General features: G+C 34.6%; 1 protein-coding gene across 17 annotated transcripts in view; it reads right to left on the bottom strand.

Annotated features, from left to right (window-relative positions):
• The window catches only part of LOC101401040 (ankyrin repeat domain containing 26), a 93,692-nt gene that overhangs the window by 6,819 nt on the left and 69,371 nt on the right, over window positions 1-17,502 (bottom strand). For 12 of the 17 annotated variants that reach the window (XM_087420698.1, XM_087420699.1, XM_087420712.1 and 9 more), the window contains 7 exons: window positions 14,959-15,029; window positions 14,525-14,618; window positions 11,640-11,752; window positions 10,218-10,347; window positions 3,923-4,213; window positions 3,144-3,361; window positions 1,507-1,735 (listed from right to left, as the gene is read on the bottom strand). In XM_087420698.1, coding sequence (XP_087276824.1) covers window positions 1,507-1,735; window positions 3,144-3,361; window positions 3,923-4,213; window positions 10,218-10,347; window positions 11,640-11,752; window positions 14,525-14,618; window positions 14,959-15,029 — 1,146 coding nt within the window. The other 5 variants (XM_087420709.1, XM_087420713.1, XM_087420700.1 and 2 more) reach the window with 5 other exon arrangements.

Below are 17,502 nucleotides of genomic sequence, written 5' to 3'. Positions count from 1 at the left end.
TAGTGCTTTTCAATCTCTCTTATTAAGTCTAGCACGACTTGGCAATCCAGTGCCCCACAGGGAACTATGTATGCCTTGGAACTACAACACTAAGTTTAACATAAACTATTTTCAATTTATCTAGAAATACTAAAAAATAAACCTCTTTCCTCCAAAAAAATTTCCTCAAAAATCTCCTTTCATTGCTCCTGCATTTACACACTCTTTCTTCTTCATCTTGTTAAATGATACGTTATCTGATTTTTCTGGTGAGAACTAATACGAACATTTTAAGTCTGCATCATGCTTAACCATTTACAGAAGTATTTGACATTCATTTTCTTTTTGTAGCAGTAGTCCAATTTCATGACTCTGAAACACTTAGATCTTGAATCCTCTCATTTTTTCAGAAAAATAAAATGACACTAAGCTAATAAAATGATGAAAAAATATCAGCTAGCTAGGATCTTATAATTTATGTACTAAAACAGTCATTTTATTCTCTTTTAAGCTATTTGGCCTCAGTGCTATCTAAGGAACTCTAGCTTTGCTTTTCTATGATTTGTTAGGACATGAAGCCAAGTGAAGAAATCAGGTTGAGGCCTCAATTTAACACGGGCTATGCTACTGTTCTCTGCCCTAAGAAGATCATGAAAACATCATCAAAACCACAAGCCAATGTGCACTGATTGAGATAGATATTTTAATAACAATGATACACAGTGAAAACTAGTTGCTATTTAAAGACTCTTCATATCATCGTTATCTTAGTCATCCATCACTCAAGTGATGGATGGCAAGAGAGAGAGACATAAGTGAATTTTACTTTACAAATTAAAATATTTGCTTGATATAACTATTTAGAAAATGTTCTACAATTGCCCAGCCATAGACATATTTTATAAAAATTGAGACAAAAACGCTGTAAGTAAAATAGTAATTAAGGATGTACTCTCACATAATAGCAAAAATTTTAACTTAAAAAAAGAAATTAATCGTTTTAGTGCTACAAGTTTTTATGAATTTGATTCATAAAAAGGATTTACCTTGGGTTTCTTTAAATAATAAATATTCATATGTGGCTAAGTTTTTGGATGCCAATCATTCACTTATTCTTAGGGGTGGAAAAATTCGGGTGCAGTAAAACTTTAAAACTGTTACGAACCACCACCAAACTGAGATCAAGTAGAAAGCAAGCCAAAGAATCTCAAAGTATACCTTTGGTTATTAGGCAATAATATTTCATTTCTAAAATTGAATTGAAATTCAAGCTTTTCAAGAAATTTAAAATGCGTTACGTTTACTGAATAAAGTTAACAACAGGTATCTCTTGAAAATAAAGTTAACAAGAGGTATCTCTTAAAAAAAAACTGTAAAATTTCTGTCTACTTTCTTTATTAGTACAAATAATTATGACTTTTACTTAGTGTGCATTAGTCAATCAAACAACTCAGAATTTCACCAAACTCAAAACAGGAATTATATCGGAAATCTGAAACCCAAGGAAAAAAAAGTAATATAACTCACCTTGGTATAGTAAGTCTCCATGCTGTTATTCGAAGGCCGTGGCCTTGAGGAAGGAATCACCAAGTTTTCTCTTGGAGTAAGATTTCTGTTGAGCACTAAACTACTATTATGATTTCCAACACAAGGCGGCTCCAGGCCTGGCCTCGTAGTAAGAGTGCTGAGTAAAGATCTGTTCTGCTCTTTCTTCAGGAGAAGTTCAGTACTGATCTCTGCCAGCCTCTCATTAGTCCTGTGAAGATTGCAAAAGACAAATGTTTAGTATTCCAAGTTTCCCTAAATGATTCCTAAATGACTTGCTTTTATTTTTACTTATTTATTTTTTTGCTGAGGAACATGCACCCTGAGCTAACATCCATTGCCAATCTTCCTCTTTTTTTGCTTGAGGAAGATTAGCCCTGAGCTAACATCTGTGCCAATCTCCCTCTACTTTGTACGTGGGTCACCACCCCCACATGGCTGATGAGTGGTGTAGGTTTGCAGCCGGGATCCAAACCCACGAACCCGGGCCGCTGAAGTGCAGCATGCTGAACTTCACCACTAGGCCACAGGGCCGGCCCCTTGCTTTTTTTTTTTTTTTAAAGTTGCCGTAATAGTAAATGGAATTTCCCATTAAATACTGTTTTAACACTGAAAATGTGTCAGAGGAGACCTACTATATACAATTTTAAGTTTAAAATTGTTCTAAAGAAGTACATATGTTTCTAGGAGGAATCCTAACAAGTAATTCAAAGGAGAGAGGGGAGAGAAATTGTTATCAGTGATGCAGATGCCTTAACAGGTAACACCTGCTGCCTTCCACAATAGCCCTCCTTATGGGATCCTTGAGGATGCCATTATATTTAGTAAACCAGTTTAGAGATTTAAAAAAAAAACTTGAAAGATATTTTCAAGCATTTGCTTTCACTACCCTTGTACATTTCACTCCTTACCTCAGAGAAATGAAGCATTTGGCACTGAGGACTAATTTAGAGTGACACCCTCTAGGGTAGAAGGAGACAGCCAAGTTGGGCAATTAGCTCCCAACATTGTTACCAAGGTACTGGAGGTGGGATCTGCCCTTTCTGTCTTCCACATCCCCCTCAAATGATTTTGTGAATTACACTGCCCTTCACCCCTAGGATAATCTTTCCCTATTTCACGTGGATGGTTTTATATAGCGTAGAAAAGCTATGAAGGAGAGTTTGTCTCAAGGCGCCCTCTAGTAATAATACCAAAGATCTCAGTCAAGAAAGTTAATAAGCCCATAGCAATAGTACTTGACCCTTCGGGTTTAAGATGTAATCTTACAAAAATTAGTTACATTTGTTAATATTTCTATTCAGGGGAATTCTGAGTGGCTGTCTAAATTATAAAGCCCCCAAAATACTTAGCTTAAACACTAGTAGATCAGGTTAACTCTATGAAAATACTAAGGGGAAAAAAATGAAGTCATATAAAATCAAAAAAGGGGGAGAGATGCAAATTGTCCTGGACTAACATGTTAAATGTAAGTTCATTTACTAACATTTTCCAAAACTATACTATCTAGTTAGCTTTCACTTCCTACTAACCTCATGAACCTGGCTTGATAAAAATTATGCTTTAGAGGCAAATTAATGAGCTAAATTTATTTTCTATGATTCTATGTTTTGACTTACTTGTTTAGTTTATTTTCCAATGATTTTCTAACTTTTGATTCTTCTAGATAGAGTTGCTTATATTTTTCCAATTCTGTTTTATTAAAATCTTCTTGAGAAATTTTCATTTTGGAGAGTTCAGATTCCAGATCTTTAATTCTATGTTCCATTTGACTTCTTATTGAAGCATTATTATTCTCTCTTAACTGCTCTAAGTTTTCTTGAGCTGCTGCTTGTGTCTAAAGCAAAATTAAAAGGATACATTTTTAAAATAATTATGACCTGAATAATTATAGTATATTTGTTTCCTTTAATTTTGAGTCAATGATTCAGAGAGCAGTTTTAAATGTGAAAAAAAAGCTAAACTTTAAAATATTAATCATCAATGTCAACTGATTTATAAAAATAGTTAAGTCATTGTTATATTAGTATTCATGTAATCTGACAATTCAAAGAATAATAGAATCCATTTAAAATTTAAAAAATTGAACACTATAACTTAAGAATAATTCAAGAGTATGGTACCATTTTTAAATCACATTTTTTTTCTTTTCCTCCCAATACTCTTGTTTTATACCAACTGGTCTTAAAAATAGAATGATTCTCACTAGGGGTCAATTTGGTGATAATAATAATGATGGAAACAAATATTTAAAGGGAGAAACAAACACTACCTTCCTTCCAGAAATCTACAAAACCAATTGCTATAAGGAAAGTAGAGGAAATACAGACACAGTATATATCCAAAATGTATTTTGCAGTAAAATGAATTAAAGCCCATTATAGATCAATAAACCAACCTGCAAAAATAGATTGACTTCTTTTAATTTTTCTACTATATCCTGTCTTGCTCTTTCTTCAATCTCCCATTTATACTGTTCTACTTGACTGTGTTCCACCATATTCATTTCTATGTGACTTCTGAGATTTACCACTTCTTGTTCCAACTTCCTTTTACTCTTCTCTAGTTTTTCACATTTCTTTTGTATTGCTTTCATAGATAATAATTCCTGTTGAAGAACTTGCTTTTCTGCATCCAGATGTACACATTTTGAAGATGCAGTTTCCAGTTTTGCTGTAAGATCATCAATCTGCATGAATAAAATAATATAGTTTGGTAATGAAGGAAGCAGACTGAGAACAGTCTAACTCAAAACCACTGTCAAATTGTGAAATAAATTCAGTTGCAATAAAATGTTATCTATACTGTAGTAGAGTCTTAGAACGTGGAACCTTGAATTACTCAGAAAATCAAGAAAAAAGTTAAAACCACCAGGAGTCACAAAACTGTATCCTCTACTGTCATTATCTTTGCCACATAATATTTGCACTTGATTTTATACTCTTATTTTTCTATGATTGTTTCACATCTTTCCTCCATAAAATGACTATATGTCACCTCTTAGTACAAAGTCTCTTACCTCTTCCCCCCATCTTAACTCTCCGTAATTCTTAAAGAAATTTTAGGGATATGATATTGAGTTATTTAGGCATGAGTCAATACATGTCTCCCAAAATGAGATTTTGAAAATAAGACTCTAATTAATGAATCTTGTAAATATGGATTCTAATGCTATAAGCCTTTTCCTGAACTACAGATAGTTTATGCTAATTTGAATTGTATTCCAAGGAGAAATGATGCTCAGGGTTAAGGAGAAATCACATCTCCCAGTATGCAAGTTTAGTGAGATGATCCATACATTTTTTTGAAGAAAAAATGCCTTAATTCAATCGCGTTATCTTATAATCCTTTGTTACTTTCCACAAAATAAGAGAACGTGCTAAACAATAAAAACAACAACACAAAAACTTGCTGTCATTTCAGTGATACGAGTTGGGAAGAACTACTTTCCTTTAGATATAATGATTAATTAGTAAGACAAGGTGAGTGGATGTGATGGTTTTAAAACATGTATGCAAATTCTTTGACACTTCTCCCATGAAATTCCCTCCCCCTAAATATGTGCTGGCCTCAGTAATTGGTCTCCAGTGAATAGAATATGGTGGAACTCCTGTGACTTCTAAGGCTAGGTTAGAAAATATGATGCAGCTTCCGTCTGACTTTCTCTCTCTAGGGAAGTTCACCCTGAGAACCCAGGCACCACGTTGTGAAGAAGCCCAGGCCACATGGTGAGTCCTCATGGAGGTGTTCCAGCTGAGACCGCCCCAGCTAACGTCCCAACCAAAAGCCAGCTTCCACTCCAGACATGTGCGTGAACCAGCCTTTAGATGACTCTAGACCTCAGCTTCAAGTCATCCCAGCTGATGCCAAGTGGAGAAGAAATGGTCTGGCCTTACGGAGCCTTGCCTAACTGCAGATCTGTGAACAAAATAAAGGCTGTTTTCAGCCACTAGGCCTTGAGGTGCTTTATTATGCAGCAATAAATAACTGGCACAGATACTGATATTAAAAAATGGGGTGCTGCCATTAAAAAGAAAGAACTAAAACATGGAGTGCCTTTGAACCAGGAGACAGGTGGACTCTGAAAGGATGTAGAGGAGAGTAAGAATGAAAACCAAGAGACTCTTAGTGGAAGCCTGATGGCCCTGCCAGAGGCTGACAGCAAGGGCTTCTAGGCAAGTGAAGAAAATGACACTGAAAGCTGGAGGAAAGGAGACCCTTGCTACGAAGCAGCTGAAAGTAAAATCGACGGGAGAGCTAAGCTAAAGAAAGACCATTAAATATAAAGGAACCAAGACTTACTCGGTTCGAATATCTGTTCCCCATTTACAGCCTCTCCGCATGCCCAATTGTCAAATGATGCTAAAATAGAGAAACAGCTTCTGAGCTCAGATCAAATCTAGGGTGCCGCCAGGAAAACACGATCTAAGGCTGAAGCCAAGCCTGTAAAACTGTTTGCTAAACCCTTGGAAAGACTTAAGGTGGTGCCTCAAATTCCTTTAAGGATCCTAAGACTATAAGAATTTTAAATTTTAAAGGCATTGTCTTACAACAGCTTCACAAGAAGCGCGAGGTGAAGAGCTTATCTCAAAAAGAGTTGAGAGGGTGGCTTTTCTAATGGCATGAACCCCAATAAAATTCACAAGAAACTCAAAGTTGTTAAGAAAATTGTAGTAGCAAAAACACTGCTTGCTAGTTTGGACTAGAAGAGACCAAGACAGTACATAATGAAGAGGCCTTTGGGTCTTAGAAGTTGTACAGGGCGGAAGCAGGCTAAGAAAACTACTCAGCTGCAAAACACAAGTCATTTCTTATGAAAAGGACAGAACAAAGAGCCCAGAGGGTACAGCAAAGGGCCGTGGAGAAGCCTTCCTATGGCTAGGACTAAGTCCGAATTAAAGAACTAGCAGCATGCATGGGGCTGTCTTTCAGAATTGCTATGGACTAGTGTGCCTCCCATTTTCTATTTCTGAATGGGAGAATCGTTAGCAGTTTAGCAGAGTGCTGGGGTGTGTGGGTGGTGGATAACTTGTCTCTTTAGTTCTCAAGTCTTTGTATTGAGAGGAATTGTACTAGAGGGGCTATACTCTAGAAACTGCAACCCAGGCACCTCATCCCCATCTGCATCTGATTAAGATGGTAAGATTTTGGACTCCAGCCTGAGCCTTATGCCACAATCGAGTCTTGTGGGGGATACTGTGTACAGATGAGTGTATTATTCATGTGGGAGGAATATAAAGAATTGTGGCCAGTAGGTAGATTATGCTGGTTTTTAAATGTGTCCATAAGTTTTTTAATATTCATTCCATAAAAAAGATAGAATATGGGCCAACCTTAAAGACTTGCTCCTAATGAACAGAATGTGGTGAAAGTGATGCTGTGTGAATTCCAAGGCTAGGCTAGAAAAGGCAATACAGCTTCTCCTTGGCTCTGTATCTCAGGCTGCTTAACCCGGGAACCCAGTCCCCGTGTTGTGAGAAAGCTCAGGCCACAAAGAGAGCCTAGGTGTTCCCGTGTAGGTGTTCCGGCTGCCTGCCCCAACGAAAGTTTCAGCAGATGGCCAGCATCAACAAGCCGACATGTGAGTGAACAAACCTTCAAATGATTCCAGCCACCAGACTGCGAGTTGCCCCAGTTGAAGCTGAGGGGAACAGATACAAGCTGTCCTGATCACTCTTTTCCTAACTATAGATTTGTGAACAAAATAAATGTGGTTTATTCAAGCCACTAAACTTTGGGGCGTTTGTTAGGGAAAAACGGATAAACAGAAAAGTGGATGAAAAAAAGAAATGAGAAACATAACTTATACAGTAGAAATTAGTCTCCTGTGAAGTGGGATCTAACAAATGTTCAGATTAATTTATTAATTACAAACAATGCTAATGAGAAGAAGCAGATAACCAGAAGAAAGACCAAAGAACTATCAAGGAGGAAGTTTTTCTAGGGTTTCCTTCAGTTACAATTCCTTACAAATAGGCAGGAATGCCTCTTTAGAATTTCCCCTCAAGTCTGGGGATAAGGAAGACTGGTAAGGAAGGACACATATGATGTGAAGTGTAATGGTTGAAAGACAACTAGAAATAGCTTAATAACCAAAATTAGATCTTTTGCCTGATTTCAATTAACTGAAATTCTATAAGAGATAGGCAGCTTTCAGTATTTATTAATCGATCTAGTACTCAATCTTCATTTTCCTTTCCTCAGTGAGAAAATAAAGAAAACATGATGGAATCATTTTTAATCTTTTCAGTAGTAAGATAAATGTAGCGTCCTCTGGCACTATTTACATTAAATACAATTTCTCCTTTACCTTACTGCGAGCTTGTTTGTATGGGAGGTAAGACCATTTCGTCTTTATGTAGTACAATGCTTTGCCATATCATACAAACTGGTTTTGAGATTTTGAAATTCAAATCACTAATCTATTATTTGTCTCTGATAAATTGATTGAGTACTACTTGATTTTTAACAGCTGTACTCATGACAATTTTTCTTTGGACGAGATGAAATATTTATTCCATTAATTATGTATTGAGCTATAAAGTACAGCTATGCCTCTCTTTCTGTTTAAGTAAAAGAAGGTAAATACAGGGAATTGTGGTTTCTGAGAACGTAGGATCTGTGCCAAGAACAGGCTCAGCACCAGTGTTATACACAAGAATCAGGTCAGTCAGGTCAAAAGAGGATCTAATTGTGAATTGCAAGATGACAAATTAGTGAGATTTCTGAAGAGGAAAGCTGACAGCCCAGACTTAATCTTCTTCCTAGATGGTGAAATTTATGGATAAGTCTATGAAATATAGTGAGTTAATCATAATGAAGGAAATAGCAGACTGAGTCAGCAGATCTTGTGACCAAGATTTGATGGAAATGGGAACAAAGTGGGAGGCACTGGGTGAGAGACCGAAAGTTTAAATGGAGAAAATAAAAGGAATGGATTTTATTTTTGTAAGCTTACTTCCCATCATGTTATGGAGTCAGCAATGCATAAACTGGCCACAGGCTCCTTCAAGAAGCAAAAAATCTCCACAGGAGTAGAGTTAAAGACATTCTACTACACTGACTTTTTAAAAATTTGATTTGGTACTGGCATGAGGACAGACATATAGATAATGAATTAGAATTGAGAACTCAAAAATAAACCCTCACATTTATGACCAATTGATTTTCAACAAGAGTGCCAAACAATTAAATGGGACAAGAACAGTCTTTTTAACAAATGGTACTGGAACAACTGGACATGCAAAAGAATAAAATTAGACTCTACCTCATACCATGTATAAAAATTAACTCAAAAGGTAAGAGCTAAAAGGATAAAACTCTTAGAAGAAAACATAGGTGTATATCTTCATGACTGGATTTGGCAACTGTTTCTTAGATATGACAACAAAAGAGAAAAACAGATTAACTGGACTTCATCAAAATTAAAAACTTCTGTGGATCAAAGGACACTTTCAAGAAAGTGAAGGCAAGCTAATGAATGAGACAAAATATTTGGAAATCCTATATCTGATAAGGGATTTGTATCTAGGATATCTAAAGAATTTTTATAATCCAATTTCAAAATGGGCAAAGGAATTGAATAGACAGCTCTTCAAAGAAAATATACAAACAGATAATAAGCACATGAAAAGATGCTCAACATCATTAGTTACCAGAAAAATGCAAATCAAAACCACAATGAGATGTCATTTCACACCCACTAGGATGGCTATAATCAAAAAGACAGCTAATGACAAATGTTAGCAAGAATGTGGAGAAACTGAAACCCTCATACACTGTGGATGAAAATGTAAAATGGTGCAGCCATTTTGGAAAACAGTCTGGCAGTTCCTCAAAAGGTTAAATACAGTTACCATATGAGCCAGCAATTTCATTCATAAGTATATTCCCAAGAGAAATGAAAACATGTTCACACAAAAACTTGGACATGAATGTTCATAAGCAGCATTACTAATAATAGCCCAAATGTTGATACAAGCCAAAGGTCCATCAACTGATGAATGGATAAATAAAATGTAGTATGTCCATACAACGGAATATTATTCAGCAATAAAAAGAAACAAAGTACTGATACATGTTACAAAATAGATGTACCTTGAAAATATTACGCTAAATAAAAGATGGCAGTCACGAAGGACCACATATTGTGTGATTCCATTGATATGAAATGTCCAGAATGGGCAAATCTATAGAGATAGAGAGTAGAGCAGTGGTTCCCTAGGGTTGAGAAGAGTGGGGAAGGGGAAACTGGCACAGGGTGATGGCTAAAGGGTATAGGGTTTCTTTGTAGGGTGATGAAAATGTTCTAAAATGAATTGTGGTGATGATTTCATAACTCTTTGAATACTCTAAAAACCACTGAATTGTACACTTTAAAAGAGTCAACTGCATGGTGTGTTCATTATATCTCAATAAAGCTGTTACCAAAAAAAAATTGATTTCGTGCCAGTGCTTTGGGGTCATGTAACGGTGTGCTGCTCGGCTCTAGATCACTAGCCAGGCTTCAAGACATAGGACAGTACACAGTATGCCCTTTTTCTAGAAAAATGATATAGAAAAAAGTTGTCTTTTGTACTGGTATCAAGTCTATAAAATTAACAGAAAAATCTATATTTCACTGCTCAAAGCACTGAGTGACATATTTCCCCAAATTAAGTGATTTTGGGGTCCGAAAATTGATTAAAAATTACCTTATGTTTTAGCATATTAATATGAATATCCATTTCAATTTGATTGGTTTTTAAATCTCCCTGGAAACTAAGCTCTCCATTCTCATATTCATTTAACTTCTTTCTTGTCATTTTTAAGAGTTTCTTAAATCTGCAGAAAGGTACAGAATGAGTAAGTCAAGTTCTTTAAGAGTAAATATTTAACAATTATTTACACAGATATTATATTCTACCATATAAAATAAACAAATCTATAAATTACGAGCCTTTCTCATTCATTCCAATCTAATATTGTTTAAAAGCATACTAAACTATAATCTAAGGTAAATATTAAGAAAATTTTTATGACATACATGATAAAGGATTAATTCTGTAACTATACAAAGTTCTTATAAGTTATTAATAACCATTTTTAGTATGTTAATATTACTATTAACCTATTACTAAATATTAGTTATAAAGCAGAGATCGGTATTCAAGGTGAAGAAGAAAAGTATACTTATATATAAATGTTCTCAAAAGACTCAAAAATACATTTTGGTACCTACTGACCACAGTCTACAAGAAGAAAAGAAAGTACACACAAAAAACATCAAGGAGATCATTCAAAATAAAAAGGGAAAAATAATGTTTGAAGTCTGAGTTGAGGGAAAAAGGAAACAGGCAGACCTTTAGAAGAAAGCAAATCAGCAGAGAGATAATGTGTTACAGTCTCATCAAGATGTTTTAAGAAGAGATCTAGAGATCTTGGTTTGCACAACATTAACAAAACGGAACGGATGCAAAACAATGTAGAGAAAGACAGTTAAATGAGAGCAAAATGTTGATTGCAACCACAGAACAAACTTCAGTACTCAGCAAATAAACAGAAAGGAAGCCCTGTGAGGGCTTCACAGACATTGGGAAATACCTCATTTTTTTAGCTGAGTGGTAAAAACATGATTATTCATTTTATTCTTCTTTAAGTCATATATGTAATTTTTGTATGTATGATATATTTTATAACTAAATAAGGCAGAAAGAAAATATAAGCCAAATCAAGATAATTTTTGCTGTTATTAAACAATGGTACAGATAGGTTTTTAGATATTAAAATATTTGAATGCTGAAGGGAAGAACACTACTAAAAGAAGGAAAGATTATCAAAGAAAGCAACGATACCTTGCAGAAATAAAAATTCAAGATAGACAATGAAGAGTGCAGTTGACATTATATGCAAAAGGTATTGATGTTATTGTTTTAGGAATAATGAAAAAGTAAGTACACTATTTTGGCGTTGTAGATTGTGCTGTGAGTTTCTGAAGTAAATTTTTAAATAGCATATTTTGTTTAATTATGAAAATGCAGATATAAAAGGAATACGTATTTAGGTTTTAATAAAGTAAAATTATAGTTAAATCAATTAATTAATGGTTGAAATGATCTGAAATATTAAAATCTTACCCAGTAATCTCTTTTTCTAATTCACTATTTTTCTTCATTTCTTGATCCAAACTATATTCCAGAGATTGTTTTAACTCAGTAAATTTCTTTAATTGTTCCTTTTCATCCTCAGACTTTGAAAAAAATTTTTAAAGAAAATTATCTGTAAAAATCTAGACTCACACTTCTTAAAAATATTATTTCTCATGAGTTCATGAGTAAGATGTGTTTAGACAGGTTTACCTGATGCCAGTAAGGAAAGATTTCAAAAATAATGATTTTTCTTAAAAGAGCTTAAATTGATTTTACATTTTCATCAATTATTTTTTCTGAAATTTATTTATAAATTGCCAAAATTTATTTGTTAAAAACAGAAGTATTTATACACAAAATACTAAGCATTAATGAATTTCTTTTTACAAAGTGGCTATATTTACATATTAGTTTCTAAAGATGCCCTAGAAACATTTTCAACAATAGTTCAAGATATTCCAGGTTTTGTTAAATCACACCTTACTAAGATAATCTTTGGTAAATTCCCCTGCAGTCCCCATTACATTTTTGATGATCATGTGACTCATTCTTTGTAAGTTCCACAGGTTTCAATTTCTCCTTTTCTATTAACCACTTATCTCTTTAAATAAAGTTCAAGTCTTCTCTATATTATATAAAAGCATAACTGTTGCTTGATTCTTATAGCTTTTTCTATCATCCCGTTTCTTCCCTTCTAATGGACTCTAACCTTTAATGCATGGTCTCATCCAAAGATTCATCTTTCCTCGTTTATTCTTTTCTTTTACAGTAAAATCTGACTTTCAATCCGATAATTCCACTAAAATTTTTTTGAGGATCAAGGACCTTTTTTTTAGTCCTTATCCTGCTTTACTTCTCAGCAGAAACTAATAACTGACCACACCCTCTCTCTGCTCCTCTACCCTCACTTCATTTCTAAATGACATCTAGTCCTCTTTCCAAATTCTCTGAGTTCCTTAAATCTCAAGGCTTCAAATCAGATTCCCTAATCTACATTTCCAGCCTTGACCCCTTTACCAAGGTCATCTGTACTTTTCTCTCTTCCTTCTAGTTCCTCATAGACAATAACCTCAACCACACACTCATAAACCATTACTTGGTGTGGATTACCTTTGTAGACAGCTAATCTTGTACATTTTATATTGATTCTTATTGGTGTTAACTTTTGAGTACAGTGTTATTTTCTAATCTTGAGGGGGCACCCTTACCCTTAGGATGTTGACCAGCATACTTTGTCTTGTTTTTCTTTTATAATGCAAAAGTCTTCCACAAGGGTCAGCTTATCAATTATTTGCTTTTCTTTTGAATAATTTGCTATTCCATAGAAATCTGGCTTTATGGAAGTCTTCTTCTGAAGTTCCTTTCTGATGCATACTCAACTATATTGTTTGGAGGCTTGAGCCAGCTAGAGTTCTCTTCTTCCCAATCCGGACTCTTTACCTCAAAATTATGTTGATCAAATAACTTAACCCAGGTAGTCTCTGGGGATTATGAGATGGGGATTCATGAGATGAGAATCTTTTAGAGAAGTTAGGGCTATTGACTGAGTTGGTTGAAAGTTGTCTCATTAAATTTTTGATTCACAGGGTAGACCTTAAAATGGCTAATAATTCTATGTCACAGTCCTAACTCATTTCTATAGATATCTACAGAAAATTCCTCATTATTTTTGAATAAGCTTAGTCAGTTTTGGGTATTCTTACAAATTTTTTAATTTTTGATACCTTAATAGATTTCTATATGACACTGTAAGGGGACAGCTCCTGACCTTCTCATTCACAGAAGACTTTTTACCAACATATTGTCATGTCACTTATACGAAAAGTATGCTAATACAATGTGACTAATATATATGAAGTCTAGAAAAAAATAATTTTCAATGTTTCTTCAGCCACAAGGAAGACCAGTCAACAGAATGTTCTAGTTCCCCTAATAGGTATATCTGTATAATGAATAGCTATTGTAACTGAAAAAAACTAGTTGGTAGGTGCATCTACCTCACTGCTCCAACTCAGGGTCCAAAATGCAATCTTCTGATCTGAAACCACAGGCAGCCTCTCCTACAAAGGAGAGTATGAATGGCAGGGGAATCCTGTTCTGCTTGGGAAACAGTTATATAGTTTTCACCATATATCAATAAATTAGAATCCTGGATTAGACATCAATCTTTTCTGAGATTGGATTGTCAAATCTTTGAAAGGCTGATTAACTCAAGTGAATGGAAAAAAATTAGTTTCTGAACTCGCAATGCTAGAAGCACTATGTTACAATGGAAAGTCCTGATTGAGCAACATTTCTACTTTTTCACTGGTATCTCTTCTTTATTAAAATCCAACAAAGAGAAAAACACATTCCTTTCAGAAAAATGCTTGCATAATGACCTAGTATTCATTCTTGATGAAGAGAACAAATTACAATATTAAAAGTAATTCATTCTCAAAATCTCACTGAGGGATTTAGATTACAAGAGAATTTCAGAGGTCCAGAATTTCAGTTTCTGGGAATTTTTAAACACATTAAAAAATTGTAGCAGGGACTCAAACAGTTATGTGCATACCAGTGTTCATAGCAGCATTATTAACAATGGCCAAAAGGTTGAAAAACCCAAACGTTCACCCATAGATGAATGGACAAACAAAATGAGGTATATATAAACATTGCTTTTAGATTATCATAATCTTTTTCATTAAACTCTTAACTGAAAAATCATTAATTTTATGAATTCAGTCAACTTTCTCTATAAAGAGGAATTACACCACTAGTAGCAAGAAGTATCAATATAAATGTAATAATGTCCAAAATATTCTTATATACTACTACTAGTGAAATAAAAATTCCTTTTCAGTGTGATAGAAATTAAGAGATTGACTTACCGAACTTGTACCTAACAGGTTTTTCTGAAGCTGTTCAATTTTGCCCGCTTGCTTTTTGATTGTAACTTTTAACTTGGCATTTTCAATTTCAAGCCTAAAATGTATATTTTTAGATAATTACTCTCACATATAGATTAAAAAAAATACCACATAATTTCTGAACAAACATCTGAAGGTGCAATTACATAAATTCTTAAAATTTGGGTAGTAGATGATTTGGCAATTGTGCCATTTCTCTAGTGGTGTTTGTGGATGATGTGCAAAATTTAGAGGTAATGTGCAAAAAGCATGCATTTCAAAATAGTTCAAAGCTGAAATTTTTATCCAGCTCAACACTGATGCATTTATTATCATAACTGATATAATTCTCATACTACACTGCTTATCTGCTTTATAAATACTCAAGTTATTTTCTGTGCTGCTTTCAATTGTACTTTTGTACGTGATCTTGCGTCTTCTCAGCACATCTTACAGCCTCTATATGTCGATCCTGTGCTTCTTGCAACTAAAATAAAGAAAAAAATACTTGTAACGACTGATAATCTAGTACAAATCTGCGATCACCTGTGTTTGTAACTAAAATTTTATTGGAACCCAGCCACACTGTTTCATCTGCACATTGTTTATGGCTACTTTTGTGCCGTAACAGCAGAGCTGAGTTGTTACAGCAGAGACCTTATGGCCACAAAGCATAAAATATGCACTCTCTGGCCCTTTACAGAAAAGCTTACTGACCTCTCCTCTAATACTAAAACATATTATTCATGTTTTTAAATTATATTTTATCAGATAAATACACAAATTTACATTTATATGTTTGTATTCTAAGCACCACACCAACTTTAATTCATATATGTGAACAACCATGGCTATTCCAGCGATCATACAAGTTAACATGCTGCTTTCGGTGACAACCAGGTGTTTCATGGAACAGTTTGAGAGGTATCATCTACACAGGAGCCAGGATGCCTGGGTCTGAATCCCAGCTCCACCAGTTATTAGCTGTGTGGCCTTGAGCAAATTACTTAAATTTTCTGTGTCTCAGTTTCGTCATCTGTAAAATGGAGACAATAATAGTATCTACCTTACTGGGATGCTGAGAAGATTAAATTAGGGAATATAAATATAGTACTTAGAAGAGTATGTAGCACATAGCAAGTATTTGCAATTAGCATTATTATTGTTGCTGTATTTTATGTTCTAATAAAATTTGACATTTTTGCAGATGGCAGGCCAACAGAAGTGGTCTCCTATACAAGTTATACTGAAATCATTCTTCGTACCACTCAAAGTGGCAGCAAATGGGGAGCATGAGACCCAGAATATATCCCCGGTACTTCAAAAAACTTTCACTAATTCCACTAGCCAACAGTACTTTTTTCCGCTTATAATGACTTATAACTAACTTCCTTCCTAACTTCCTTCCTTATACTGACTTACAACTGCCCTTCTAACTCAGTGGGCAATGATCAGGGACTACAAGGCAAAGAGCAGCTCCTGGATTGAGTAGTACATAACTTACATGACTGTCAGAGTCAAGGCACAGCCATTGATGTGGAAGGAATGGATGCTATTGATAAATCAAAGTTTCTGAATCAATTCATTCCCAGCAACTGTTTATGTGGGGCTGCTTTAGCAAGTACTCTGATGAGTAGGTTAAGGTTATGTGGTCTGGCATATCAGAAAAGCTGTCCTCAGAGCTTTGTAGTTGGTAAAGTGCTATAAGCATGTAAATCCCAGTTCTGGCTGCATAATGAAGGAAGGCAAATTTAGACTTTTTTTTCATGGCAAAGGGGAAAAAAATGAGAATTTGATTGAAAAATTCTCCTCTATTAGATTAAGTAGTACTTTCAATTTTATATTCACTTGCTTAAAATTCATTTAGAATAAAAGCTTTATTATATCAATATTTCTAAGAAGAAATTATTGGTATGGTATAAAGTACTTAATTTTATCCTAACAATTGTAAGCTAAAATATTTTCTATTTATACGAGGATAGGTGCCATGCATATCAAATATTATTCCCCCTTAGACAAATTTATACTTAGAAAGACAAGATTATCTCCTGAAACAAATAAAACAATCAAATTAAGAACTAAACTGTCCTGCACAGATGAGATGACAAGTGCTGGAGAGAGTAAGATCAGTGAGAGAACAGTCGAGAAAGCTTCACGGAGAATGAAAGATTGTCACTCATTCTGAATAATGTGCGATTAGGCAAGAGGACTAGAAACTGAAGACAGAAAGGACAGCAAGAGTAAAGGCTGAGAGATGGTGAACTCAGCCCAATTAACTCAGAAGATAAAATCCAATGGCAGAGAAATAAAATCATATGTCCACACAATAAATGAATGTTCACAGCAGCATTATTAACAGCCAAAAAGTAGGAACAACCCAAAGGTCCATCATCTGATGAATTGATAAGTGGTTTAGCCACACAATGGAGTATTGTTGGACAACAAAAAGAAATGGAAGTACTGATATGTGCTATAACACGGATGAACCTTGAAAACGTTAAGTGAAAGAAGCTAGTCACAAAGGACCACGTGTTGTGTGATTCCATTGATATGAAATATCCAGAATAGGCAAATCTATAAAGACAGAAAGTAGTTGCCTGGGCCTGGGAGAGATGGGGAGTTGGGGGTGGGTGACAGCCAAGGAATGTGGGGTTTCTTTTTGGGATGATGAAAATGTTCTAAAATTAACTCTGGTAACAGTTGTGCAACTCTGAATATACTAAGAGATACTGAATTGTTCATTTTAAATGAGTGAATTATATGATATGTGAATTATATCTCGAAGTTTTTTAAAAAATCCAATGGTGGGATCTAGATAATTTTCTTAATTCTCTATTTTTGGTGTACATACTATACATGATCTGAATATTTCCATGCTTTTACAATATATCTAAAATGAAAAGAAAATGAAGGAAATGCCTGACTTCAACTAGTTTGTTAATAACCTTTCTGTACAAGTC

The sequence above is a fragment of the Ceratotherium simum genome, chromosome 32, assembly GCF_057802395.1.
Source record: "Ceratotherium simum simum isolate JZ-2026a chromosome 32, ASM5780239v1, whole genome shotgun sequence".
Lineage (NCBI taxonomy): Eukaryota > Metazoa > Chordata > Mammalia > Perissodactyla > Rhinocerotidae > Ceratotherium > Ceratotherium simum.
This window is presented reverse-complemented; position numbering and strand designations above follow the sequence as displayed.